The following is a 22970-nucleotide window of genomic DNA, read 5'->3' on the forward strand; positions in this document are numbered from 1 at the left end:
TCACCGTTACATAAAAATTTTAATGGGGTGAAAGTCATTTTAGAACATAACAAGTTACTTAGAGCCGTCACAGCTTCAACATGTGGCACCACTCAATTCTTCCTACAGTACAATGGGGAGGGTACAAACTTAAAAAAAGGAGAGAGAGGGGGGAAAAAAAAGCAATTGGTGAGAATGGAACAAGGAAGCAAGACGTCTTGGCTCATGGTTCAGAAACGTCCCGAGCGCTCTCTGTCTCTGGAGCGGCGTCTATCGTGGTCACGTCCACCCCCTCGGCCTCCTCTGTCTCCTCGGTCTCCTCTGTCTCGGTCCCTTGAGCGGGATCGGCGGTCTCTGGAACGTGAGCGGGTCCTGTGACGACTACGCGGAGGAAGGACAAATGAGCAATCATTTCCAAATGCAAAGACATTTGGATTGCTTCATAATCTGCACCAGGCACCAATACCATTAGCAAATTTGCAATCGTGTCAGTTTGGTCTCTGTTTAGACGTACGTACCCTCCCTTCCGGCGGCGTCCATACAACTCTCTCCTCAGCTCACGTGAAATGGGCTTCAGGTGCATGAAATTGCAGAACCCGCCTCGAGTGCATTCTCTGTGACGAGAGGAATACAGAGCAGACAACAGCTGTCAGACAAGCAAAATACTTCCATGCAGGTCTGCTGCACATTTTGTAACTCTTGTGTAGGCCTGTCACAATAATCTACTTATCTTAAATGGGACAGCTCAGCTCTTTTGTGGGTTTAGTCATGTGGCGTTAGCAAGCTGAAACCTCAGCAAGTGTGACGTCATTTTCAGTTGACAGCAAATGGCTAAATGTTTTTTAGAGGTATTACATGTACATGTAAAATAATTACATTGTCAAATTGATTATGGAAGAACTACTAGCTTTTTACTGCTGAAATCATCTAATTAATAAAAAAAATCCCTATAAACTGCAAAATATTAAAGCAAAAACATTTGTTCTTCCCCAAGGCTCTTTAATTGTACAAGTCCCAGCTGTTCATGGAAGTCTTTTTTTATGGCGCCATCGTGAGTGGCAGCCTCCCAGCAGTGTTCTCTTTCTTTCCTTCATTTCTCTTTCTTTTGGTTTGTAATATGGACTTGGCCCGCAACGATGTGTGGCCATGGTCGGGGCCATCCCAGGTTTGGCCATCCATTCGGTGGCGCCAGTGCCTTCTACCGCACCTTGGCTCGGATCGGATGTTTTTACTGCGCGCATTGGTCGGGACCGGCGTGAGTCAACGACAGTCCCGCTCATCTGGCCAGTGCGTCTCGCAGCCGTGACCCCTGTGAGGGACCTGCTCACTCGTGCTCGTCGGAACCTGGATGTGGCCGACCTTCGCCGAGCCTGCCCCTTGATGACGACGGCCACCACCATTATGTGCCCCACCCATATCCACCCATCTGGCGCACACACTCACCCCATTTCATACTGGCGACAGCAAGCTTCCCTGAAGTCTGTGACAGGAGAGAGCTCCGCATGAATGGGTTGTCCGTTGAACCAGCGATTGTTCAAGTCAATCACTGCCTTCTCGGCATCCTCTTCACAACGGAACTACAAGGAAACAATGACGACTTAAAAAAAAAGGGACGACAAGGAAAAAAGGCTACTGGACACCAACCTTCACATACACGTTTCCCACAAGGTGGTCTCCCAGGTTGTCGCACACGTTCATTTCCTCCACCTCGCCATACTTCTCCTCCATTTCTGTGAAGACCTCCTAAGAGCATGACAGGCGGAGCAACCAGACCATTTTATCTGGGTACTAAGAGGAGTAGATGCACTGAAAAGCAACAATTTGGAAACCATTCTTACCTCAAAAAACTCATCATAGTGCTCCTGCATTTCCATGTCACTGATGGCACCTAGTGGACACAACGGAGAATGACAATAAGACACATGCCAGCACTGGATTTAAAAGCATTTATTATAATAAATGATGATAATTATCATCATTCTATAAATCAGGACACTTACAGGTGAGGCCATCAGCAGACTGGGCGCTGTTCTGAGGATTGCGGTAAATGTTCAGGAGGGCGATGGTCTGAAACCCAAAATCACAACATTTGCATCAGATCTTATTAGATTCTGCAGGCATGTCTGATGCAATAGTATATTTGCTGGAAACGATAAAAGGACTTTACCTGGCTGAAAGTTGGTTTATTGTGTAATCTGGAACAACGGTCCCCATGTCGACAGGCACCAATTTTAAAATAAAAGGAGCAATTTACTCTGGGGAAAGAAGCACAAGAAAGTCCAGCATTATTTTGAGTTTAAAAAAAAGGAATCACCAATATTCCCAGGAATGTTTTAGAAGTCGTCAGTTCAAAATGCAGACTTTTGCGAGGCGCTGTATTGCGTGGATACGCTGACCTCCATGATTATAATGATCTCAAATCAAAAGTGTGAAAAAATATTAAAATAAAAAATATATATTAATTAAAAATATTGAGTGTGTAACATTGCCACTGAAAGTGAGCAAGAAAAGTAGGATCTCGTGAATTACTTAGTTAGCCTTCGTTTCAATATTACAGTTCAAAATCAACAATTGAGAAATAGACTCCAATTTAAATCCGTTTTGGGTTACAGCACCCATTGTTGTGTCTCCTACGCCGGACTGATATTGGATCGGGATGCAAATTTAAATCCGTTTTGGGTCATAGCACACATTGTTGTGTCTCATACACCGAACTGATATTGGATCGGGATCGAGATGCTACATAGCACGCTTCGCGGCGTTTTCATTCAAACAAAGACTTGTCTTGAACCATGCTACTACGCACATAATCCATTAAAGTACAACTTCCCTTGATTTAAAACATTAAGATGTTGTAATTTTAACCCGTAACGTCAACTCGTGGGAGTATTCCAACACTACTCGCATGTTGGTTTTGAAGGCCAAGAAACGATAGCAGCGCGGCATTTTCTAGCTAGCCAACCGGCTAGCTAACTAACGCTCAATAGCATTAGCAGTTAATGATATAGCACCTCTGAAGCCGAACCACGGCATGTATGGAACGCCAATCGATACAAAATTTACAGTATGGACCCTACTATAAGACGAATTATGCAAAAATATCCTTACTTGTCTTTCTCTGTCCCAAAAATCGACGCCAAGTACTCAGCCATCTTGGCTAGCTTAAACCCTTCCAGGCAGCAACCCCACGTTTTTCCGTCCCACCCCTTCACAATAAAAAAAGAAACCACCAGGGCAATATAAAGTTTGATTGGCATCCAAAGAGAAAAAATGCCATATGAACTATAACAATTTAACATATTTTGACTAAGTTAGTCAATGTTTATCCGTGAACAATTTATATCACACAAAAACGAGGAAACCAGCAATGAAAGAAACGTCATCTTTATTCTGAAAGAAACACCAGAAATTCACATTGCTGTGCATTTCAGTCTAAAACGGCTTTCAAAATAAGACAAGCAGTGTATCTCAAGGACTTTGCTAAATTTATCTTAAACAATCCACCCCTTGTGTATTGTTTTATTTGGGTCTGAAATTGACCATTTATAAGTGTCCTGTTTATATAAATATGAGACATTAGTCAATTTAGTATACAGTAGATGTTGGCATTAATGCAACTCAATGGATACCATAAAACTTGGGAGTGTAAAGTTAAATTTTTCTAGTTTTTTTCCAGATGCACAGGAGAACAAAGACAAATATGTTTATTAATCTGGTTGAAAAGCTTAATGGACAAAAGGTGTCAAATTTGTATGTTCTTTGCTTGTGTGAACTTCCTCACCGTAATAAAATATGCATGTTAGGTGCAATGAAGACACTATAGTCTCCATTTTGTTTAAGTGATGTTATTGACTGTTCACCAGTCCAAGATGGACAGTTCAGTTCACCCTCGATTCAAAATTTAAATATAATATATATTTACGAGTTTATACATTATAAATTCTGTCAGGGGGAAGCAAAATGTAATGCAAACGTTATTTTTAAAGTGATATATAGTATTTTGTTATGCGTGCAAAAAAAAAAAAATACACGTGAATATTAATTTACAACCATAATACAAGACCTTCTTAACAATCTACAATGTGCCTCAATAAACTACACAATGTTATGGTGAACTACCTTGAAAAATATACATGCGTATTCCTATTCCTACACAAGTTTTAAAGTAACTTCAATCATGCCAGTTAGTCCCCGCCCTCTCTTGTGTGTACTGTGTTGTAGTAGTAGTTGTTGACCAAAAAGTTCGCCTCGGCTGAGAGAATATTGTTAAGGCTTCCACTTCCTATTGATCACATTTCGAGACTTTAAACCCAAGGCTCCACGCTTAAGAGGTATGGTTGTTTCTCGAAACATTAGAGTAGCTCCGAATAAAGTCCATTTTGTTAGCTTCGCTCGGGCTAGGTTTGTTCCCGCTATTTTGCCGCTAGCTTAGCGTGTTAGCAGTCGTTAGCCTAGCATGGAGGCCGCCTGCCTTAGAACCTCAAAAGAAAAAAAAACGTATTTACACGAACGTCTAAGAAACAGTGGTAGCAAGTTGAAGATATACAAGATGGGAAATTGTTGTACGATTTTCCCAGACGGAAGCTATCCGTTTCGCTAGCGGGGTTAGCCAAGCCCGCCTGCTTTCAACGCACCGAGTAACATACGTCGTCAAATGATAAAGGGCGTTGTTGGATCCCTTCGCCGCCGTCTGTACACCGTTACCGCTAAACCGAGTGTATCGTAACAATATTCTATCTAGATTTTAGTCCCTCCGTGGATTTAATGGTCTTGCCGTAAAATGCGTGTGCTGCCCAGACGGCTTGCTCTCGGAAGTCTATCAACGCAGTAAACCTTTGCCAGGATTTCCGGCTCCTTTCCATTTGCCCTATGCTGTTTTGTTTCCGTTTATTCTATTTCCGTTTCTCAAACTTTCCCCCATTCAGAGTTCAAGTCCTAGTTAACGCTAATATTTTTTAAAAGTACGAAGCACCGCGTGCATATAGGGAAATCGTACGCGTTTCTTGCGCTTACGGTGGACCCGCGGTTGTGTAACGAGGGCTGCCTCGCCCCACGCCAACACCGCCGCTTAGGAAATGTGCTGCTAACTTTGTTCACTCTCTGTGTCACCGAGTAACTTACTCGATCTGACGTTTAGTTCGTGGCTAATTCATCCGAACCCTCGCAACGTGTATATGTACATTTTAAGGGGGGCTCCTTTTGGCGTACGTTGGCCTAGCGTTTGGCCTTAAGACGCTAAAGCCTCGCCCTCGAGTGTGCTAACGTTAGCCGATAGCAGTCGACAGTCCCAGGCGGCAAAGTACTGCAGGAGTCGTGGAGGCCACCACCTCCTTACTACATTTGTAAACTCCCCAGCACATTCACTAACCACTTTCACCTTCTTTAAGAGCATATTGGAGTTTCTTCCCGATTAAAACGCCTTCATAAAATGCAATAGATCCAATGCCAGCAGAGAATTTAAGTGGTTGCCATTATCATTCAACAGATAGCTTGGCCATCCATACGGGTCATTTTCATATAAGATTATTAACTTTTCAAAAACACTTCTGTAATTTCGAATTCTGCGTATGTGTAATTGTCTCCAGTGCTGAATCAGCCATACTTGAAAGTTGTTTTTAAAATGTTACTTCAAAACTTAGGCCATAATAGCAGAGATGGGATCAATTTCACGGTTGTCCATCACAAATGTAGTTAACACAATTTATAAAACTGTTTTGGAAAAAAATAAACAATGATAACGGCCTAAATTTAGCTACAAATTTGATGATGGAATTCATTGACAGAGTAAATCTGGTAGCCCACTGAAATACACTTCCTGCTCAAAAAATGCATAATGATCAAAATAAACTTTGTAGCAACAATGTGAGTGGTACAATTTACACATTGCCGAATATGCTCTGTTGATACAAGTGCATAAGTGAACCTAACTAGTCATTAACCCCATTGCACTCTTGACATGCAATTTTTCTGATTGTTACACAAAGAACATTCAGAAGATTGAGAAGATAATTCACTGAAAAACTTTATCCACCATTAATGTTTACCGCTAAGAGGGAAAGTAAAAATAATTAGGTTGCACAAGTGTGTTGTGAACATCCTTTTAAAACTGTGAATGTCGCAGTGTCACAATCATATTCATAACCACAAAGAACCACATTTCGTTTTCATTTTTCAAAAGTCTACAGGAAACAGATGGTACACTGCCACTGGAAGTCACCAAAAGCTATAGGAACAGGTTTAACAAGATGTAACTTGTTACTAACAACAGTGGTGGGTAATAAGGATACACGTTTGTGTGGATTGACAACAAGTTAAATTTCTGCTTGTGGACACAAATTAGAAACAAAAAATCTTTGCCGATCCACTCAAACTAATTTTAGTTTCGCCTCAGTTAAGATGATGTACAATTTTCCTGTTATTTTCTTTTTACTGTTGCATTAATTCATAGTAAAACCAAAAGTATCAACCCACAGTAATAATGAGCACAAAATGCATTTAAAATAAATCCCTTTGACCTCTACCTCCCTGCAGCTCGCCACTCTTTCAGAGACGATGTCCAAGAGTGGAGCAGAAGAGATGATTGAGATCGAGATTGACGAACGAGAAAAACAAGCATGCTTGGAGGAGGGGTGAGAACGCTTGAATTTCTTTCCCATAATTTTCAGCCTTTGTAGTCGCGTAATTTCACCGTTTCAATTTCCCGTCTTGTCTCGTTAGGACCATGGAGGAACATACCATCATGGCGTCAGATCTGATCCAGCAAGACATCGACATCAACGAGCCGGTCGGCAATTTGAAGAAGCTGTTGGAGCCTCGTCTCCAAATATCACTGGAGACTTATGATATATGCTTGCAGGACATTCAGGTAACGCCGCATGGAAATTCCAAAATGCTTTTTGGGAAGTCATTTTATTTGAAAGTCAGGTCACCCAGGACCAGATTGTGTATGGCAAATGCATCTGTGATTTTCTCTTTTGCAGTTGCACCCAGATCATAGCCTCTTTGATCAGGGCGTCAAAACAGACGGCACGGTGCAGCTCAGCCTGCAGCTCATCACCAAACCGGGTAAGGATTGGAGCACAATCCCGAGTTTCCCAGCACCAAAAGCCAAACGTGCTATTGCCCCATAATCCAGGTGAAGAGAAGCTGAACATCTTGGAGATAGTGAAGCCCGTCGAGACGGTGGAGGTGGTGATCGACCCGGATGCGGCAGGGGAGGAGGGCTCGCTGGTGGATGAGGGGCAGCTCATCGCCGTAGAGCGATCCGGCCTGTCCGACGAGACCTCGGAGCAGGTGACACGCTGGGCCGCTGCGCTGGAAGGCTACCGCAAGGAGCAAGTCCGACTGGGCATACCATATGGTGAGGAATGAGAACACACTGGAAGAGGCCAAACAGTTTACACCTGCTCGTGGAAACAGACATCTTTGCTATTATGGTTTTCTCACTCTCTTTGTCTTTTTTCAGACCCTGTTCTGTGGACGGCCGACCAAGCGATCCACTGGGCTGTGTGGGTGATGAAAGAATTCAACATTGACGAAATGGAAATCGGGAGCATTCACATCCCCGGCCGAAACCTCTGCGCATTCAGCCAAGAAGAGTTCCTTCAGAAAGTGCCCAATGGAGAGATCCTCTGGAGTCACCTCGAACTCCTCCGCAAATGTAAGTCATTTTCACAGATGCGGTTTATTTTGTTTGGAACGAATCCTGATGTTCGTGTTTTGGTTTTCAGATGTTTTGGCAAGCCAGGACCAGTCCGGAGGGGACGCCACAGTCACCATCGATCAACGTAAGACAAGACTTTGCATAAAACCAGATGGCCAGATTATTTCACTGCTTCTATTGTGCTGAGGAGCGTACAATCTTGTCCATGATTGTCCAGCTGTGCAGATAATCCCGGCCCAAGTCAGCACGCCCACGGCCATTAAAGTATTGAAGCAGAATCGCGGACCCAGGACGCCCCGCATTTCGGGAGAGGAGCGGAGTTCTCCCGGCAACCGCACAGGTAGAGTCGACCCCACAGAGGACGGTCCCTTCACATTTACTGAGTTTGGACAAGTTAAAATGAACGCAGGAGCCATAATGCAAGGAATGAGCTACTCCTCTGATGACAGGCAACAACGGTCAAATCCAGCTGTGGCAGTTCCTGCTGGAACTGCTGACGGACAAAGACGCCAGGGATTGCATCTCCTGGGTGGGTGAGGAGGGAGAGTTCAAGCTCAACCAGCCTGAGCTGGTGGCTCAAAAGTGGGGCCAGCGGAAGAACAAGCCCACAATGAACTATGAGAAACTCAGCAGAGCCCTCAGGTACGCTTGCACTTCAATGCTGCTGCACGTGTGTACAGATTGACCTGAAACAACTGCGCAAGTTGTGGTCAGTAGGTAGTTTTTTTGTTTTTTTTGTTTTTTCCACAAAATGTTAGGTAAAAAGAAAAAAAAAAAGCCTTTTGATTTAATTGATTTTTAAATCCCACAATATTGGCCTATGTTTCTTCCCTTAAAACTAAAATGACGGGATGCACTTTTTCTTAGAGTATAAGTGCAAGCACTTATTTTTGAGTACTTATTCATACCGAGTGAAATCAAAGTTTAGAGTTTTGGGAAACCTTGCTCCAAACTACGTAACAGCATCTTCACTCTTGCAGGTATTACTATGATGGCGACATGATCAGTAAGGTGCAGGGCAAGCGCTTCGTGTACAAGTTTGTGTGTGACCTGCGGACCCTGATCGGCTACAGCGCCGCCGAGCTCAACAGCCTGGTGGCGGAGTGCGAGCAGAAGAAGATGTCGCGGGTGCAGGTGCACGGCATTGGGCAGCCCATCACCACTGTGACATTGGCAACCACGCTAGACAAGGACAGCTGAAGGAGGAGACGGGAGGCCTTACCTCATGAACGCTCCCAATGAACTTTGCTGACACAGCCCAGTGGATGAACGCTTTCTTTCAGCATTTTTTCAAAACCACGAAAGTGGTGGACAAGAGGGTACAAATGAAATGTGGCAACAAGTGAACGCTTTGAATGTGACTGAAATGATGTCTTCCTTGTCTTTAGCGACGACTATAGTGGGTGTGTGCGTGTGTGTGTGTATATAAATATACTGTGTATGCATATGTATGTACACAGACGCCGTACACACACAGTGTTTTTTGGACAATAAGTCACTTGGGAGTATAAATCGCACTAATCAAAAAAAAAAAAAATGCATCAAGGAGTTGTACTGGATTATGTCAGATTTTGGGGCAGAATTATTTTTCCAAAAACTGACAAAGATAGAGCTCAGGCTCGCACCCAAAGTCCTCGTTCCCGAATCATGTTGACGTCAGCGAAAGAGATCTGTTGGATTTGAAACTTTTGCTTCTATGGAGAAGCTTTTCTTTTTCTTTCAGAATGAACTGCCAAAAGAAATGGAAGTGGGAGTAGAAGTGGTCAGTTTGCTGCAACAAGTCTCCCCAGCGAACTTGCCAATTTGTCATGTGGGATCCAATTGACAGCAGCAAAAAGCGCAAAACTCTGCCATGAATTCTTTTCCACAATGCAACGTGGCATTCTAGTTAAGGTAAACCGAAAAGTCCTAGTCAGGTGTGAGTTTTAAGTTGCAGGACCAACCAACTAGATAAGTGTGACTTATAGTCCGAAAAATACAGTACACAAACGCGCTTCATGTTTTTGATAGCCGCCCCCACAGCCCTTGTATTTTCATATTTTTCCTTTTATAGAAAACCCTTTTTGTATTTTTATTTTAGTGTATGTCCCCTGCAATTTTGGACAACATTTTCGTCCATTAAGGGGGAATAAAGTGGCAAACAATTTTCCTCTGTGGTTTTTTTTTAATGTTTTCCCTAACAGTTGACATTTTACTTCTCATTAAGGTCACTGATTACATCAATGAAAATATGTGAGACTAGTTGTGAACACATCTGACTTAAACTTCTGAGGCTTTTTTCCCATACTCCTAATTCCCAACCCATGCCTGTTAGCTTAAAACAGAAATCAAAGAGACTGGCGATTATATATGTACATTCAAAATTTTATTCATGGTATGGTGGCAGTAGAAACTTTTAAGCAAATGGTTCATGTAACTACAAAACATTTTTTTTTAACATTCACCTGAACAAGAGCTTCAGTTCACATGTCCGTGTTGGGATGATATGTTCATGTTAAGGAGGGATGACGTTGCGAGGAGATGTGACCACACTACAAACCTAAGGGACAAGACGCACCGCTGCAATGAAGAACCAAATGGTGAGTTGTTATGAAGAAGTGGCAATAAAAATAATAATATAATAATCTGTGATGATTAAAGATGGAGGTGAAAGGGAGTTAATGGAACACAGGCCTATTTTTGCCCAAACATCCAATTTACAATCAATAATGGAATGACTCGACAGGAATGATTTGGATATTAGCCTCCAGCTCCACTCTCGTGGATCTGTCGAAAGGTCCGATACAGTCTGCAATGAAGGCAAATACAGTGGAACCTTGTAATTGGAAACAATTACACTGGTTGACTAACAATCTTTCCTAATTACAAAGTCATTTTCCTATTGGACTTCTAAATTATTAAATTTGCTTGTAAAACAAACTAAATAATACTCTCTCTGACAGTAATGGAGTGTAGTGAATTTACTGTAATTATTTTTTCTCATACTGAGCAGCATGTCCCTTTCCTCCACTTCTTTGCCTTCACCCGTTGCCATCATCCTTTACAAAAAAAAAAAGGTACTGACAAACAAAATCAATTGTTTTCATTAATTTTTGTTCCACGAGGGAGGTTCCACTGTATTTGATGATAATCAGACGTTTCCCAGAATGACAAAGACAGAGTGCATAAAACGCAAACAGTAACACAATCATCTTCCTTTCGGATACTATGACACTTTATATATTACATATAGTAAGTATTTGAGGGTTTTTTTTTGTTTTTCCATTTCATTTTTTTTTGCCCATGCAGCTAACACAACGGTGAAGCATGGAGAGAAGCTTAAAAATTGTTAAAGCATTCTGAATATTTTTTTCTTCTTCTTCATATCGCACAAGTTCACAAAGAAGACACCAGAAATGTACAATCCCGCTAAAATATCTAAAAGTCAACGAGTCAGACCCGGTTGGATTGCATCCGTCGATATGGCCATGCACTACATAGACGTACAGCTAATCTCCTTCATATATTACACATAAAAATGAAAAGATTCCTTCTTGAAACAAACCTGAAATGTTTTGTATGGTTTTAAATAGCACAGTGCTGCGATGATTATAATAATATTCATATACTATGTGTATATACTGTATAGCTATAATCAGTTGATGAAGTTCATTGAGTACAAACACTGCAAAGGGGGTGTTGTGTGATTGGCTTCAGTGTGCAGGTGACACAAGCTACCCTTGTCTCACTTCCGTTAGTGTTACTTTGTGCAATTGAGGGGGTTCGCCAGGCTTTGTTCCATGTCTGCTTCCTTTGGCCCAAACCAAAAAAAAACATCTTTGCTTTTGAAATGAGCACAATCGGCTTTTTCAAATGTCAAATGGGAGCAGAGAGTGGAACAGCGCCTGGTGGTGGGGGAACAAGAGGGAGTCTTTTTAGTTGTGGATCTGCTCGAAGAACTTGTAGGTGGGATTCTCATAGCCGTTCTGCTGCATCTTGGCCAGGTGACGCTCCTCGGGCGTCACTGCCGCGTCCACCTAAACACCCAGCACAAGAAGAGATTCTTGAAGTCCAACTCGATAGTCATGATTTTGAAGCCTCAGTTTTTATGCATGGCTTTTGGTTCAATTTTGGCAGACTTGCAAGGAGATCATCTTTCAAAATCCTTCAGCTCTATTTAAGGGACTTTAAATATGCACTCATTTGAACTTTGCTCATAGAATGGCCAGGAGTGGGTTTACTCACCCAGCTACAGAAAGTATGACAATTTATTTGCATTAAAAAAAACTAAATGTAGCCAAATCAGAGCAAATTGCAAATCACGCCTTTACCTCGATGACACCGTGGTGAATAGAAGTGTATTGCTTCTTCCTCAGCATCACCAGGGTGATAACAATGACGGTCGCTATGACGACGCCTCCCACCATCAGCCCAATGATGGCGCCTTTGTTGGAGCCCACGTCCTCGGCAAAAAAGACCTGTCATTGAAAAAGCGTCAAAAACAGTGAGTAAGGGGTTCAAATAAAGAAAGAAATGTATTACAACACACTTTCTAAGCACATTGTGAACTTATTTGAACACGCCAGATTGTACAGAAAATGTTATACATGTCAAGAAATGTTCAAGTCGTAGTAGTGTTGCCAGTTTTATTATTATTATTATTTTACTTTTATTACCAGTTTTTGATGGTGAACTTCATAACCAGCACTTTGCCTCTCCTCGGTCTCCATACGCACTTGGGGCATCTCTTCTGGCTTCAGTGCAGACACTTTGAAAAACAAAGCACATTATAAAAGACATACATGACAAATGATTCCGCCTATACATAAGACAATAACGCACTGTAGGTGTTCCTAATATTTTGTTCTTATGTGACTGAGCAAAAGAAATTAAAAACCCGGGAAAAAGTGTGTGGGGCTAAAACTAAAAACCACAAGTATAAGCAGATACCAGGCCGTGTGGGCAGTCCTCGATCTGGAAGTGGGCGGGCATCAACTGGCTCAACTGTGAAGAAATTGCAGGATTTTTGTTTGCTTTTGCGTACATCTGTCATGAGAGTCGTCAGTGAATGCACAGTAAGCGTGTGTGTTACCGTGGTTCTCAGTGTTGGCCTGGTTGAAGCTCTCGGGGTGGATGAAGCCCAAACCGCCGAGGCCGAGGTCCATGGGAGCCGAGCTGTACGCCTGGTCGGGCATGAGCGCGTCGTTGCCGTAGCTCATCCTGCCGTCCACCTGTTTACCGAGACAGAGGACCCGTTAATGTGTGCTGAGTCAGATCACGGTGGTGATCCTGTATTTATTCAGCATGTGTGGGTGAGTTGGGGGGGGGGCGACCTGACTCACCCTGCTGTCGCTCTGCAGGGAGGACACTTGTTGAGAAAGCTCGGACTGAACTCGTTGCACGATGACGGCTGGCGGAAGAAAAGACAGGATTGGTTGAAACGAATAATCACCGGTGAATAGTCACTTGAGCGAACAAATGCTCCCAAAAGGAACTCGTCATTAGCGTACCTTGGGCCCTTCAAAAAAAATAATACCTACACCTCACATGCAACATGCACTTGTCTTTAAGAAAGGAAGTATCAGGTGCTTACAGACTTGGCTGTGGATCTCGCTGGCCACGTTGGGCACCTTGTAAAGCAAACCCAGCGACTGGTTCATCCTTTCGTCGATCACACGCAAGTGGGTCAAAACCTGCAGAAATAAAAAGTAATCGCTACAAATTACAACACATGGCAAAATCCGTATTGCGCACAAATAAAAAAAAAAAATCTCAAAACCCTGCTCAGCAAGAAATATATATTTTTTAAACTCCAAATAAAACGACTATTTCTGATCAAAATGATCTTCTGAGCAGTGTAAGAGGTCAGGTGGCGTACCTGAGGCCGAATCTGCGCCGCCTTCCTTGGGTCGACGGTTCGGACGTGCTCGTAATGTTTGACTGTGTGCTGGCGATCCTTCTGCTCTGCCCGAACGTATTTCTTCAGCAGACTCAGCACCTGACGAGGCTGGTGAGGGAATATCAATAGTGGCACTAATCACCCCATGAATGCAATGTCAATACTTCTTGTAAAAGTATATTTGATTAAGGTTTCAGTTTGCAGTGCTGTTTTCTACACATTACAAGGAAACAACGGCAGTTTTTGTGTACCCGTGGCGGGTCGGCCTGCAGTGCACTCAGGTAGTTTTCCAGGGCCATGCGTCGGCGACTGTTGAGCAAAGCCTCTACACGGGCCATGTGGGTTTCCACCAGCTGCTGCCTCTCGCCAGCCGCCTCCTGCTCCAGGGCCTCCACCTTCTCCTGGAAGTGCTACGACAGCACACGCAAGAGGACACGTCATTTTCATGTTCTAAAATTTCGCAAAACCAGCACTGTGCTAATTTTAGCATGCTTTTTTCCCCACAATATCATTAAAAATTGAAGATCAAAATGGCTGTTTAATGCTCATTTACCTGAATGACCGCTTTCTTTTCAGCACGTGGGAGGTTCTTGGCCTTCCTCTCAGCCTCCTCCCATTCCTTCATCACCTGAAGATCAAGAGACATTATTCCGTGTACACACGGTGCATGCCAGTGAAAACATCACATCACACACCTGGGACAGCTTTTCCCGATGCTTGGCCTCCAGGCTTTCCTTCGCCCTCTGGAAGTCGCCGTGCTCACTGTCGTCGCCGGGGGACTCGAGGTACTGGTCCACGGCGTCTGGGGGGCTGGGCGCCATAGTGGGCACTAGGACGAGGAAGGAAGATCAAATATAGTGCATGGAAGGTTACGTAAAAAAGTTGAGAGGAAAAAACGGTAACATGATCCTCATGCCTCTAGAACATTGACAAACGTTTAAAACAAGCAATGTTAGCATTAAAACGTACACCGTATTTCCTCAGTGGCTCGAGGTTTTTATTTACTCCAATGCATAAGACCGGATATTTATTTCTTATAATATAAGAATTGGGTCCAGCATATTGGTTCCATTTTTTTTTTCTTATGCCAATTTTTTTTGGACACGCTGTCCTCCCACTATGACATCACACCACTGACTAATGTATTAAGTCAACTAACATGTGGAAACCTACAGACAATATACCAATATACTGTACAGGAAGTCTTTGATTTGTTTTTTTGTTTGTTTTTTTAAAGAAAAGAAAAAGTTATACATCTATTTGAAATGAGCCGTTGATTTTTTTTAATTAACCGAAGCACGATTTTTATTTAAATCAGCCACTATTCAAGGGAATACGGTAGCAGGTTAGACACAAGGGACATTGTACACACGTCAGCATACGAGAAAACACGTTATTATGGAATGAAGGGAGATGAGTGTCCCAGTGGAAAATGTGTTTATGTTTGACATAGGAGCTCGGAGATAAGACGAGGAGTGTCGAGTCATGACGATGAGAGAAAAGACACTAAAGTTGCCCCCGCGCCATCTTAAGTGGAGGCATTGCTGCAGCAAGACATGCAAACACGTGCAGCTTTTGCCCCAGCTTTGAGGTGCTTGCTGGCTCACATGCTCAGGTTAAGTATCAGTTAGTGTGAGTGACTGCTTGGAAGACAATATGACAAATGAGATGAGTCCCTGCGTGATCTGCTGGTGATTATCAGATTAACGCAACTGTTGTACAAAAAAGGCGCTGCGGACCTTTACAGTAAATCCCTCCAACAGTTGTTAACTGTGCTGAGATTTTTTTTTTATGACTAGAAAAAGTTTGGATTAATCTGTCAGTATTACAAATGAATATTATTAATTAAACTATTTCTTATATCTGAGATTGATGTAACAAAAACTAGACTTTGGATTCCATGAAACAAAATAAGTGAACTATGACTAAATATCGATGAACTAACAACAATAAAACATTGTAAAAATGATATTTAATTCCTTAACCAGTCTCAGACTGGTCAAGACGGAAAGGAAAATGTGAGTACTAAAGCGAGCGAGAGATTCAGAGCAGTCAGGCTTCGGAGAGTTGACGACAACCTCGTTTTTCCATCCTGCGACTTACGCGAGCTGCTGCAGACAGCTAGGCAGTATTCCTCGGAATCAAAGTTATTCCTGTTGCCCCCGCAGCCCCCAAACAGGAAGGGGGCGCAGAGGGCCTTTTCAGGTATGAAGTACCAGCGCTCCAGCATGTCGTGACACGGGCCTGAGTCGGCGCGTGCCCAACAAGCGGCTGAGGCGCGTACACACCGAGGCGACGACACAAAAACAATAAATAAATAAAGCAATGTCGAAAATGATCACCAAAAATGAACAAAAAGATGGATAAAAACCAAGGGGACTGTTTTGTTACCTCGAACCACCTCCTCAATGGATTCAGTGGTGGTGGTGGTTGTCATGGCGAGGTTAGCGTCACGCTCGTCGCTATCCCGCTCGTTGGTCATGTCGTCGTCTTCCTCCTCTTCCTCCTCGTCAATTTCTTCATCGTCATTCTCGTCCGTTTCAAAAGTCTCTTCATCATCTTCCTCATCATCCTCTTCCTCCTCAACAGCAGCCGGCTCCGTGTCCGTCAGCTCCGCCATGCTTGGGAGGAACAGTTCAGATAGTTTGGGGATTGAAATGATAACAATGGAGCGATTTTGATTCCATTATAAATCGACTCCTTATCGACTATCGTTGGGTGAGGAAATCATATAATACAAATTGATTTGTTTGTTTTAACTCTTGTGGTATGGTGAAGTGACATTATGGACAACCACAAGAGAAAGATGGATACCCGTTATCGTTGTTCTCAGGCTCAGCTCCGCCCCACCAGACGTCCGACTCTTCGCCATCGATCGCCGCGCTATCGGACTCTTCCTCGGCTTCGATTGGGCAGCACACAAACTCCACCCCTCGGTAAAGATCAATACCGCACGGCATCAGCAGCCCGTAGTCATGGAGATTGGTGGCGTGGTCTCCACAGGACTGATGGATGAAAAAATGAAAATGTGGTCTTATTTGATTCATGACTCATTACGTATCCGCAGAAACACCGATTACCATAATTCACAATGAAAAATTTATTTGAATGAGCATCTCGAACGCAAACAGATGGCAAAAGAAAGTGAACATAAGATTCACCACGGGGGACTCAAACAGTGACGCACCTCTTTGGCCACAGCGTGCCAGTGCAGATGGCTTTCGCACTGGTCCATATATTCCTTGTGCAAGAACTTACACTTGTCAGGAACCAGCAAGGCATCGCTCACAAACTCCCCGACTGAAAACACACATTTTATTTATTTTCTAGACTAAACACACTCATTTGCATACACGAGTGTGCGTACCCAAGCAGCGGTAGGGCACCACGATGTGTTTGTGACCGCGGCAGTGCTTGCGGCCTTTTTTGCACCAGTTTTGGATGCTGACAGGCTGGTTGGCCTCCACGACATTAGTGATCTGAAGTTCTGGATACACCTGGAGAAAACATTCTATTTTTCCAACATTTCCTGCCGTTGCATCTGCTTAGCGTCTTGCCACGCCTCCTTACCTCTTGGCAGTAAGTCAGGATGCCTTCCTTGGTGGCGATGCAGCTCTTGGAGCCTGAAGGGTCTGGCTCCCAGTTGCCACTCTGCACATTGATGTGCATGTTGGGCTTGCCACAGAACATGGCAACCTGAGGCTCGGTCAGCAAGCCCGCTGAGTCATCAGCAGGCACCTGGATTTACAAAGTGGAACACGATTCAGCCTCTCACAGTAGGGAAGTCCGTCATGATTGATTACTTTTGAATAGTTCAGTTAATTGTGTGGAATTATTGATAAATCATGAAAGTGTACACATATATGGTAGATAATGCAAAAGAAACTGCAATCTGCCTGGAATGAATGACACATATGCCAGTCTTTGGTCCCTGCCTTAAGCAAATGATTCTTGGTACATCCTGTTGAGACAAAGGCCGGCATTAATGGTGGCCCAATGGTCCAGGGTCACCACGTGACTGTTGGGCCACCTGCAGTTTACTGATGGTGGCCTGCCCGAGTCAGTAAATTTTCAATAATCATTCAATTTAAAAATTGTGCTGTAATTTATTCTGTTCGGTATTCTTTGTTCCTGTAAAGTCTTGGTATTATTTCTGCATGCATGGATAATTATTTTTGCCATCTGAGCTTTCCTGGTGTGGTTTTATATTATCTGTATGTTTCTGAGCTCTTGCAACTGTTTTCTGATGTGGTGCCTTCACTAATGACAAATAAGGTGACTGAATTTCCAGCTCCCTTTCCTGGTGTAGGTCAGAATGTACTTGCTGTTTCCTTTCGGGTGAGGGGACACAATAGCCGGAAACTTCTGAATGTGACAGGGAAAAAAGAGGAAGCAATCCATTTTTTCATTGTATACCATTGAAACAAAATTGGCTTTACAAAAAAAAAAAAAGATTTTGTTTCCTTTCTGAATAGAAACAAATGGACCATCACGCCAGACAATAAATCGTTTTCGCATGACGTCACGTATAGTGAGGTTGGGAGGTCGACGAATCTGTCTAAAAACAATATCCCAGACGTTCTCGACCACCAACATGGCGGAAAACCACAAACAATATGATCCAAAAATAGTTCTTTTAAAAAAATGTAATTATTTTGAAAGGTCATCAATCAACTGTATTAATGCTGGGGCATACTTTATAAGGATATGTTTTAATGATAAAGACATGGAAGACAGACAGTTAGTGGGAACAATTTCCCTTTCACAAAGATGAACATTTCCTGACATTTAAAGCTGTGGTACACATGGATGCTGGCATTTTGCGCCACTGGATCACAATGAGAATCATTGTTGACTCTTTCATGAAGATAAAAAATGTAGCCGAAAGACCTGTTATTTGAAACAACAACGAATTTTTTGTCTGGATGTTGGATTCGGGTTGTGATACAGCTCTTACAAGGTAATAATAATAATAATAATAATAATAATAATAATAATAATAATAATAATATCATTCCTCAACCGAGCCGTAGTTTTATTTATTTTTAATGCAGTAAGTGTGTCCAATTAACGGACATTGCAGGGTAAGCCGTGATCGTGTTTTGAAGAGGTGTTTGACTCCCTGAGCCGAAGCCAAACAGCCGCAAACGGGAGGCGCCATCTTGCTTATGTCATAACTGCACAGTGTTCAAGTTGGCTTAAATGGCTTGTGACAGGGAACTGCAATAGTGCCAACAATTATTGGTTTCAAAATACCTCGTGTGGCAAACGGTATTACCACATCGAGAGGCTTTTCTTTTTCTTTTCGTTTTACAAGAGAAATGTGACTTGTGGCCTTTGCCAGCTGCACCATTAGCTTAAAGGCTAATGCTAGCGCATAAACGTCATTATCTTCGTTAATCTAGAAGGACATTTAAAACCCCAAAACAAATTGAAGATCAAGTACGCATCTAATGCGCGACTTTATTCCATGACATAAAAAGAGGTATTTTTCCATAACTAATTTTGACGGATTGAGGCTTTGGGCCTTGTTAGCCTGTAATTTTAGCAGTTGCTAATCTATGCGGAAAATCAGTGCGCTCAACAACAATGCAGATTGCGCATCTTCACACGCGTTAAGTAAACAGTGATGTGAGGAACCTAATAATGGGTTGAATGTTGCAAGGGGGTCTTTACATTTGCTTTTTAGATGCAACGATGATGTTACGCTCAAAATATAATATAGACCGTAATTTCCTCCTACGTCATATTCATTTCGACATGAGTATGACACCGTAACCTGCAGAGGAGCAGCCCGGAAACGGATCACAAATATTCGGCCACAGGCTGATGGGGATGATGACAGTAGAGGTATTGGTTGGTACTGGTAAGTGGGCTTGCTCCATTTATACTCCGACTCACCTCAGATGAGACCGTCAAGGTCGCCGCAAGTAAGAGCACAAACGCCTTATGTGCCCCCATCACGTCCTCCCTGTATCCAGTACAAACCAACGACCTCTTGGCGATGTCCCCGTTAGATGACGGCTTGTTATTGGAATAAATCGCGCCTTTGGCTTGATACGGACGTGGCGGATAAAGTGATCCCTGATCCCAGTGATCCCTCCTCCCTGTTTTCCCTTCTCTGTGGTGACGGATGGAGGCTGGATGGGGGTGGGAGGGCCGGTGTTGGATGGAGTCTGCGTACAGTAGTTATTTAACCCGTGGTGGTAAATAAACTATCCTTTATAGCTTGTCCCCACCATCAAATATGGAATATTAAACCTTAAACCAGCGATTAGTTGTATAAATAATGTACAGAAGTTGCATTGCTTTGTTTTAAACAACCAATGATCCGTGTCAAGTGTGATTATTTCTGTAACCTTATGTAGAAGTCTATATTAGGTTATTCCATAGACCTCATACAGATGCCAAAATTAAATCCATCAAATATGAAATATTGAACCCTTAACCAGCCGTAATTTGCACGAACAATGTTGTATTGCTTCGTTCAAAACGCTAGGGGCAGACATGTGATATTGCGCCACCGTAAAAAAACAAGAAGAAGAAGAAGAAGGGGAGAACGATTTAGTAACTGCATTTACTCGTGTTCAGCAATAGGGGTCACTAGAACACAAGAACAAAGGTAAACATATGACGTCATGAACCCGGAAGTTACAAGGTTGTTCGACCTGGCTAGCGCCTGGCGAGCTAAGACAAAGGAAAATGTACACTGCTAGAGTTGTCCGTAGTTTGTCAAGACGAAACAAGACAAAACGGTAAGAACATTTTAATACACTCGGTTAAATCCTTTTTGCTTATGAAGTATATCAAGCTTCGATCCGATGTTGACTAGTTTAGACACTGCTGCGTCCGGACTGTAGTCATGCTCAACGTTAATGAAGTTGTGTTTCTGGTTATCATTACAGCTGACATTTCTTATCGTACAAGTACCATGAGCCACAGAAGAAGGGCAGCAGCTTTCAATCATGCATCTCAGGCCGTCTCTGGACCCCCATCTGAGTCCATCAAAACCGCCAGAAAGACGCACAACATTTGCATGGTGTCTGACTTCTTCTATCCCAACATGGGAGGAGTGGAGAGTCACATATACCTCCTGTCCCAGTGTCTGATTGAGAAGGGACATAAGGTGGTGATTGTCACTCATGCCTACGGTCACAGGAAAGGCGTGAGGTATCTGACCAATGGCCTTAAGGTGTACTACCTGCCTCTGCAGGTGATGTACAACCAGTCCACCACCACCACCTTCATCCACAGCATGCCACTCCTGCGCAGTGTGTTTGTCAGGGAGCGCATCACCGTGGTGCACTCGCACAGCTCGTTTTCTGCTATGGCCCACGATGCTTTGTTCCATGCTAAGACTATGGGCCTAAACACGGTATGTTGTTCTTAAGATGGATTTACACTGTAAGTGACTTTATTTACATAGAGTCATCAGTTTATGATATGAATGTATGTTTTCATAGGTGTTTACTGACCACTCGCTCTTTGGCTTTGCCGACGTGAGCTCAGTGCTGACCAATAAGCTCCTGACGGTGTCGCTGTGCGATACCAACCACATCGTGTGCGTCTCCTACACCAGCAAGGAAAACACTGTGCTGCGCGCAGCGCTCGATCCGGAGATCGTGTCCGTCATTCCCAACGCGGTCGAGCACAGCGACTTCACGCCCGACCCGTCCCAGCGCCATGACGACAGGATCACCATTGTTGTGATCAGTCGCCTTGTCTACCGCAAAGGTACAGTCTTTGTCGCTCTTGGTTGTTCACATTTCAAATATAAAGGTTTCCAACTTTTCAGGCATTGATCTTCTCAGTGGAATCATCCCAGAACTCTGCCTCAAACATCCAGATCTGCATTTCCTCATTGGTGGAGAGGGGCCAAAAAGACTTGTGCTGGAGGAAGTGAGGGAGAAATACCATCTGCATGACAGGTACTTTGACAGGACAAGCCATCTCCCAGGTTAACGACAGTGATACTTTATCCTTCCTACAAATGGACAAGAAAATAATTCCACCAACATGCTCCAAATTTTCGTAGCAACAACTTCATATTTTTGTTTTCACTTTCTGTAGGCCATACTTTGATCATAACATGTGTGAAGTGTTTATACGGAATTGATATAAATGCAGGGTGCGCCTTTTGGGGCCTCTGGAACACAAAGATGTCCGAGGAGTTCTGGTGCAGGGTCACATCTTCCTTAACACGTCACTCACAGAAGCTTTCTGCATGGCCATTGTGGAGGGAGCCAGTTGTGGACTGCAGGTGTGCCGAGCAATCCTTCACCCAACGCTCACAAGAAATAAAGGAGAAATGTTTGTCACTTTATAACATTTATATCATTTTCTCTTCTGTTACTTCCTTAAAGGTTGTCAGCACTCGTGTAGGCGGGATTCCTGAGGTTCTACCAGAGGACTTGATCACCCTTTGTGAGCCAACGGTGCAGTCGCTGTGTGCCGGGCTGGAAACGGTCATAGAGCGACAGCGCTCTGGCTCAGTGCCCACGCCCGCATCCGTCCACGCTCGGGTGCGGAACCTCTACACCTGGAGAAATGTTGCGGAGAGGACTGAAAAGGTGCGTTTAACAGAACGCTTAACCTTCCACTGTGATTTCTGCAGGTTAACACAAACGTGCACTATACTGAAGGAGGACAATAATTGTTTTCGAAGACAATCCATCCATCCATTTTTTGAACCACCAAGCCGTTGAGCCTAAACTAAGTGAAGCAAAAAAACAAAAAGAAGTGACCTCAGAGTGTTCGACCGGAGGCTGTATGTACACTCTATATTCAAGGCATCAAGTTGTTTTCTCTCTCAGGTGTATGACCGAGTATGCGGCGAGGAGGTGCTCCCCCTCAACCGACGCCTACGGAGGCTCAGGACTCATTGCGGCCCGGTGGCCGGTTCCATCTTTGCCTTTGTGGCGGTTCTAGATTTCCTCTTCCTTTTGCTTCTCCAATGGTTGCTGCCCGACAGGCTCATGGACATGGCCGTGGACGCGAGCGGTCCTCTTGGACTGTGGCAGCAACAACCAAGCAAGAGTGACGACAAAGCTCTGTTGAAAAGACTTGTCAAGTAAGCAGCTTCATCATGCTTGTTTATTGGTCCCCAAAACCATGGTAAGATTAGGAACTACAACTTTTGTTTACATTATTTTCTTACGATCTATGTCTACTGTGTCAAAACATTGGCACTCTTTTTTTTGTTCTATTTATTTTTTTGTTTCTTAACCTTCATAAGAACTCGTTTCCTACTTATTATCATTCATTATATTATGAGCATTTTTATCAATCAAACACTAAATATTACTGAATGTTAACATGAGCACTCTTCTGGTCCCATGCAGTTTTTGATCAAACTGAAACAAGGGAATTATTTCATGCACATGTTTGAGACTTTTGTTTCCAATTTTTCCTCCAGGCTATGACCTAGTGTACCTCACAGTGCACCGTTTT

The 22970-nt window shown here is 43.3% G+C and overlaps 4 protein-coding genes across 7 annotated transcripts; 2 read left to right on the top strand and 2 right to left on the bottom strand.

The window, feature by feature from the left end:
- Positions 1-3247, bottom strand: u2af1 (U2 small nuclear RNA auxiliary factor 1). Its single transcript, XM_049728232.1, has 8 exons — positions 3088-3247; positions 2147-2234; positions 1980-2046; positions 1818-1867; positions 1624-1722; positions 1423-1556; positions 498-593; positions 1-360 (listed from the first exon to the last, which is right to left on the bottom strand). The coding sequence occupies exons 1-8, from the start codon at positions 3234-3236 to the stop codon at positions 210-212; spliced, it is 834 nt and encodes a 277-aa protein (XP_049584189.1). The 5' UTR covers positions 3237-3247; the 3' UTR covers positions 1-209.
- Positions 3248-4154: 907 nt separating this feature from the next.
- On the top strand, positions 4155-9788 carry gabpa (GA binding protein transcription factor subunit alpha). The gene is made up of 10 exons (XM_049728230.1): positions 4155-4310; positions 6511-6608; positions 6697-6844; positions 6960-7044; positions 7115-7339; positions 7445-7639; positions 7710-7766; positions 7860-7982; positions 8092-8284; positions 8623-9788. The coding sequence occupies exons 2-10, from the start codon at positions 6532-6534 to the stop codon at positions 8840-8842; spliced, it is 1323 nt and encodes a 440-aa protein (XP_049584187.1). The 5' UTR covers positions 4155-4310; positions 6511-6531; the 3' UTR covers positions 8843-9788.
- Positions 9789-9985: 197 nt separating this feature from the next.
- On the bottom strand, positions 9986-19638 carry LOC125973761 (amyloid-beta A4 protein). Of its 2 annotated transcripts, XM_049728223.2 has the most exons (18): positions 19422-19638; positions 17091-17258; positions 16888-17017; positions 16708-16820; positions 16335-16525; positions 15912-16141; positions 15624-15791; positions 14216-14349; positions 14074-14148; positions 13772-13930; positions 13500-13628; positions 13215-13314; positions 12964-13031; positions 12714-12852; positions 12572-12625; positions 12298-12389; positions 11953-12099; positions 9986-11658 (listed from the first exon to the last, which is right to left on the bottom strand). In XM_049728223.2, the coding sequence occupies exons 1-18, from the start codon at positions 19479-19481 to the stop codon at positions 11557-11559; spliced, it is 2259 nt and encodes a 752-aa protein (XP_049584180.1). In that variant the 5' UTR covers positions 19482-19638; the 3' UTR covers positions 9986-11556. The 2 variants fall into 2 exon arrangements, with proteins under 2 accessions (XP_049584180.1, XP_049584181.1); XM_049728224.1 differs by lacking the exon at positions 15624-15791 and having other exon boundaries at positions 19422-19637.
- piga (phosphatidylinositol glycan anchor biosynthesis, class A) lies at positions 18334-22899 on the top strand. Of its 3 annotated transcripts, XM_068651548.1 has the most exons (8): positions 19717-20275; positions 20426-20646; positions 20734-20895; positions 20984-21254; positions 21316-21448; positions 21648-21780; positions 21884-22090; positions 22334-22899. In XM_068651548.1, exons 2-8 carry the CDS (start codon positions 20452-20454, stop codon positions 22592-22594), a joined length of 1362 nt encoding a protein of 453 aa, XP_068507649.1. In that variant the 5' UTR covers positions 19717-20275; positions 20426-20451; the 3' UTR covers positions 22595-22899. The 3 variants fall into 3 exon arrangements, with proteins under 3 accessions (XP_049584184.1, XP_068507649.1, XP_049584183.1); XM_049728227.2 differs by lacking the exon at positions 19717-20275 and adding an exon at positions 18334-18480 and having other exon boundaries at positions 20426-20895; XM_049728226.2 differs by having other exon boundaries at positions 20426-20895.
- The last annotated feature ends 71 nt before the right edge of the window (positions 22900-22970 follow it).

Source organism: Syngnathus scovelli, chromosome 8 (assembly GCF_024217435.2).
Source record: "Syngnathus scovelli strain Florida chromosome 8, RoL_Ssco_1.2, whole genome shotgun sequence".
Taxonomy (NCBI): domain Eukaryota; kingdom Metazoa; phylum Chordata; class Actinopteri; order Syngnathiformes; family Syngnathidae; genus Syngnathus; species Syngnathus scovelli.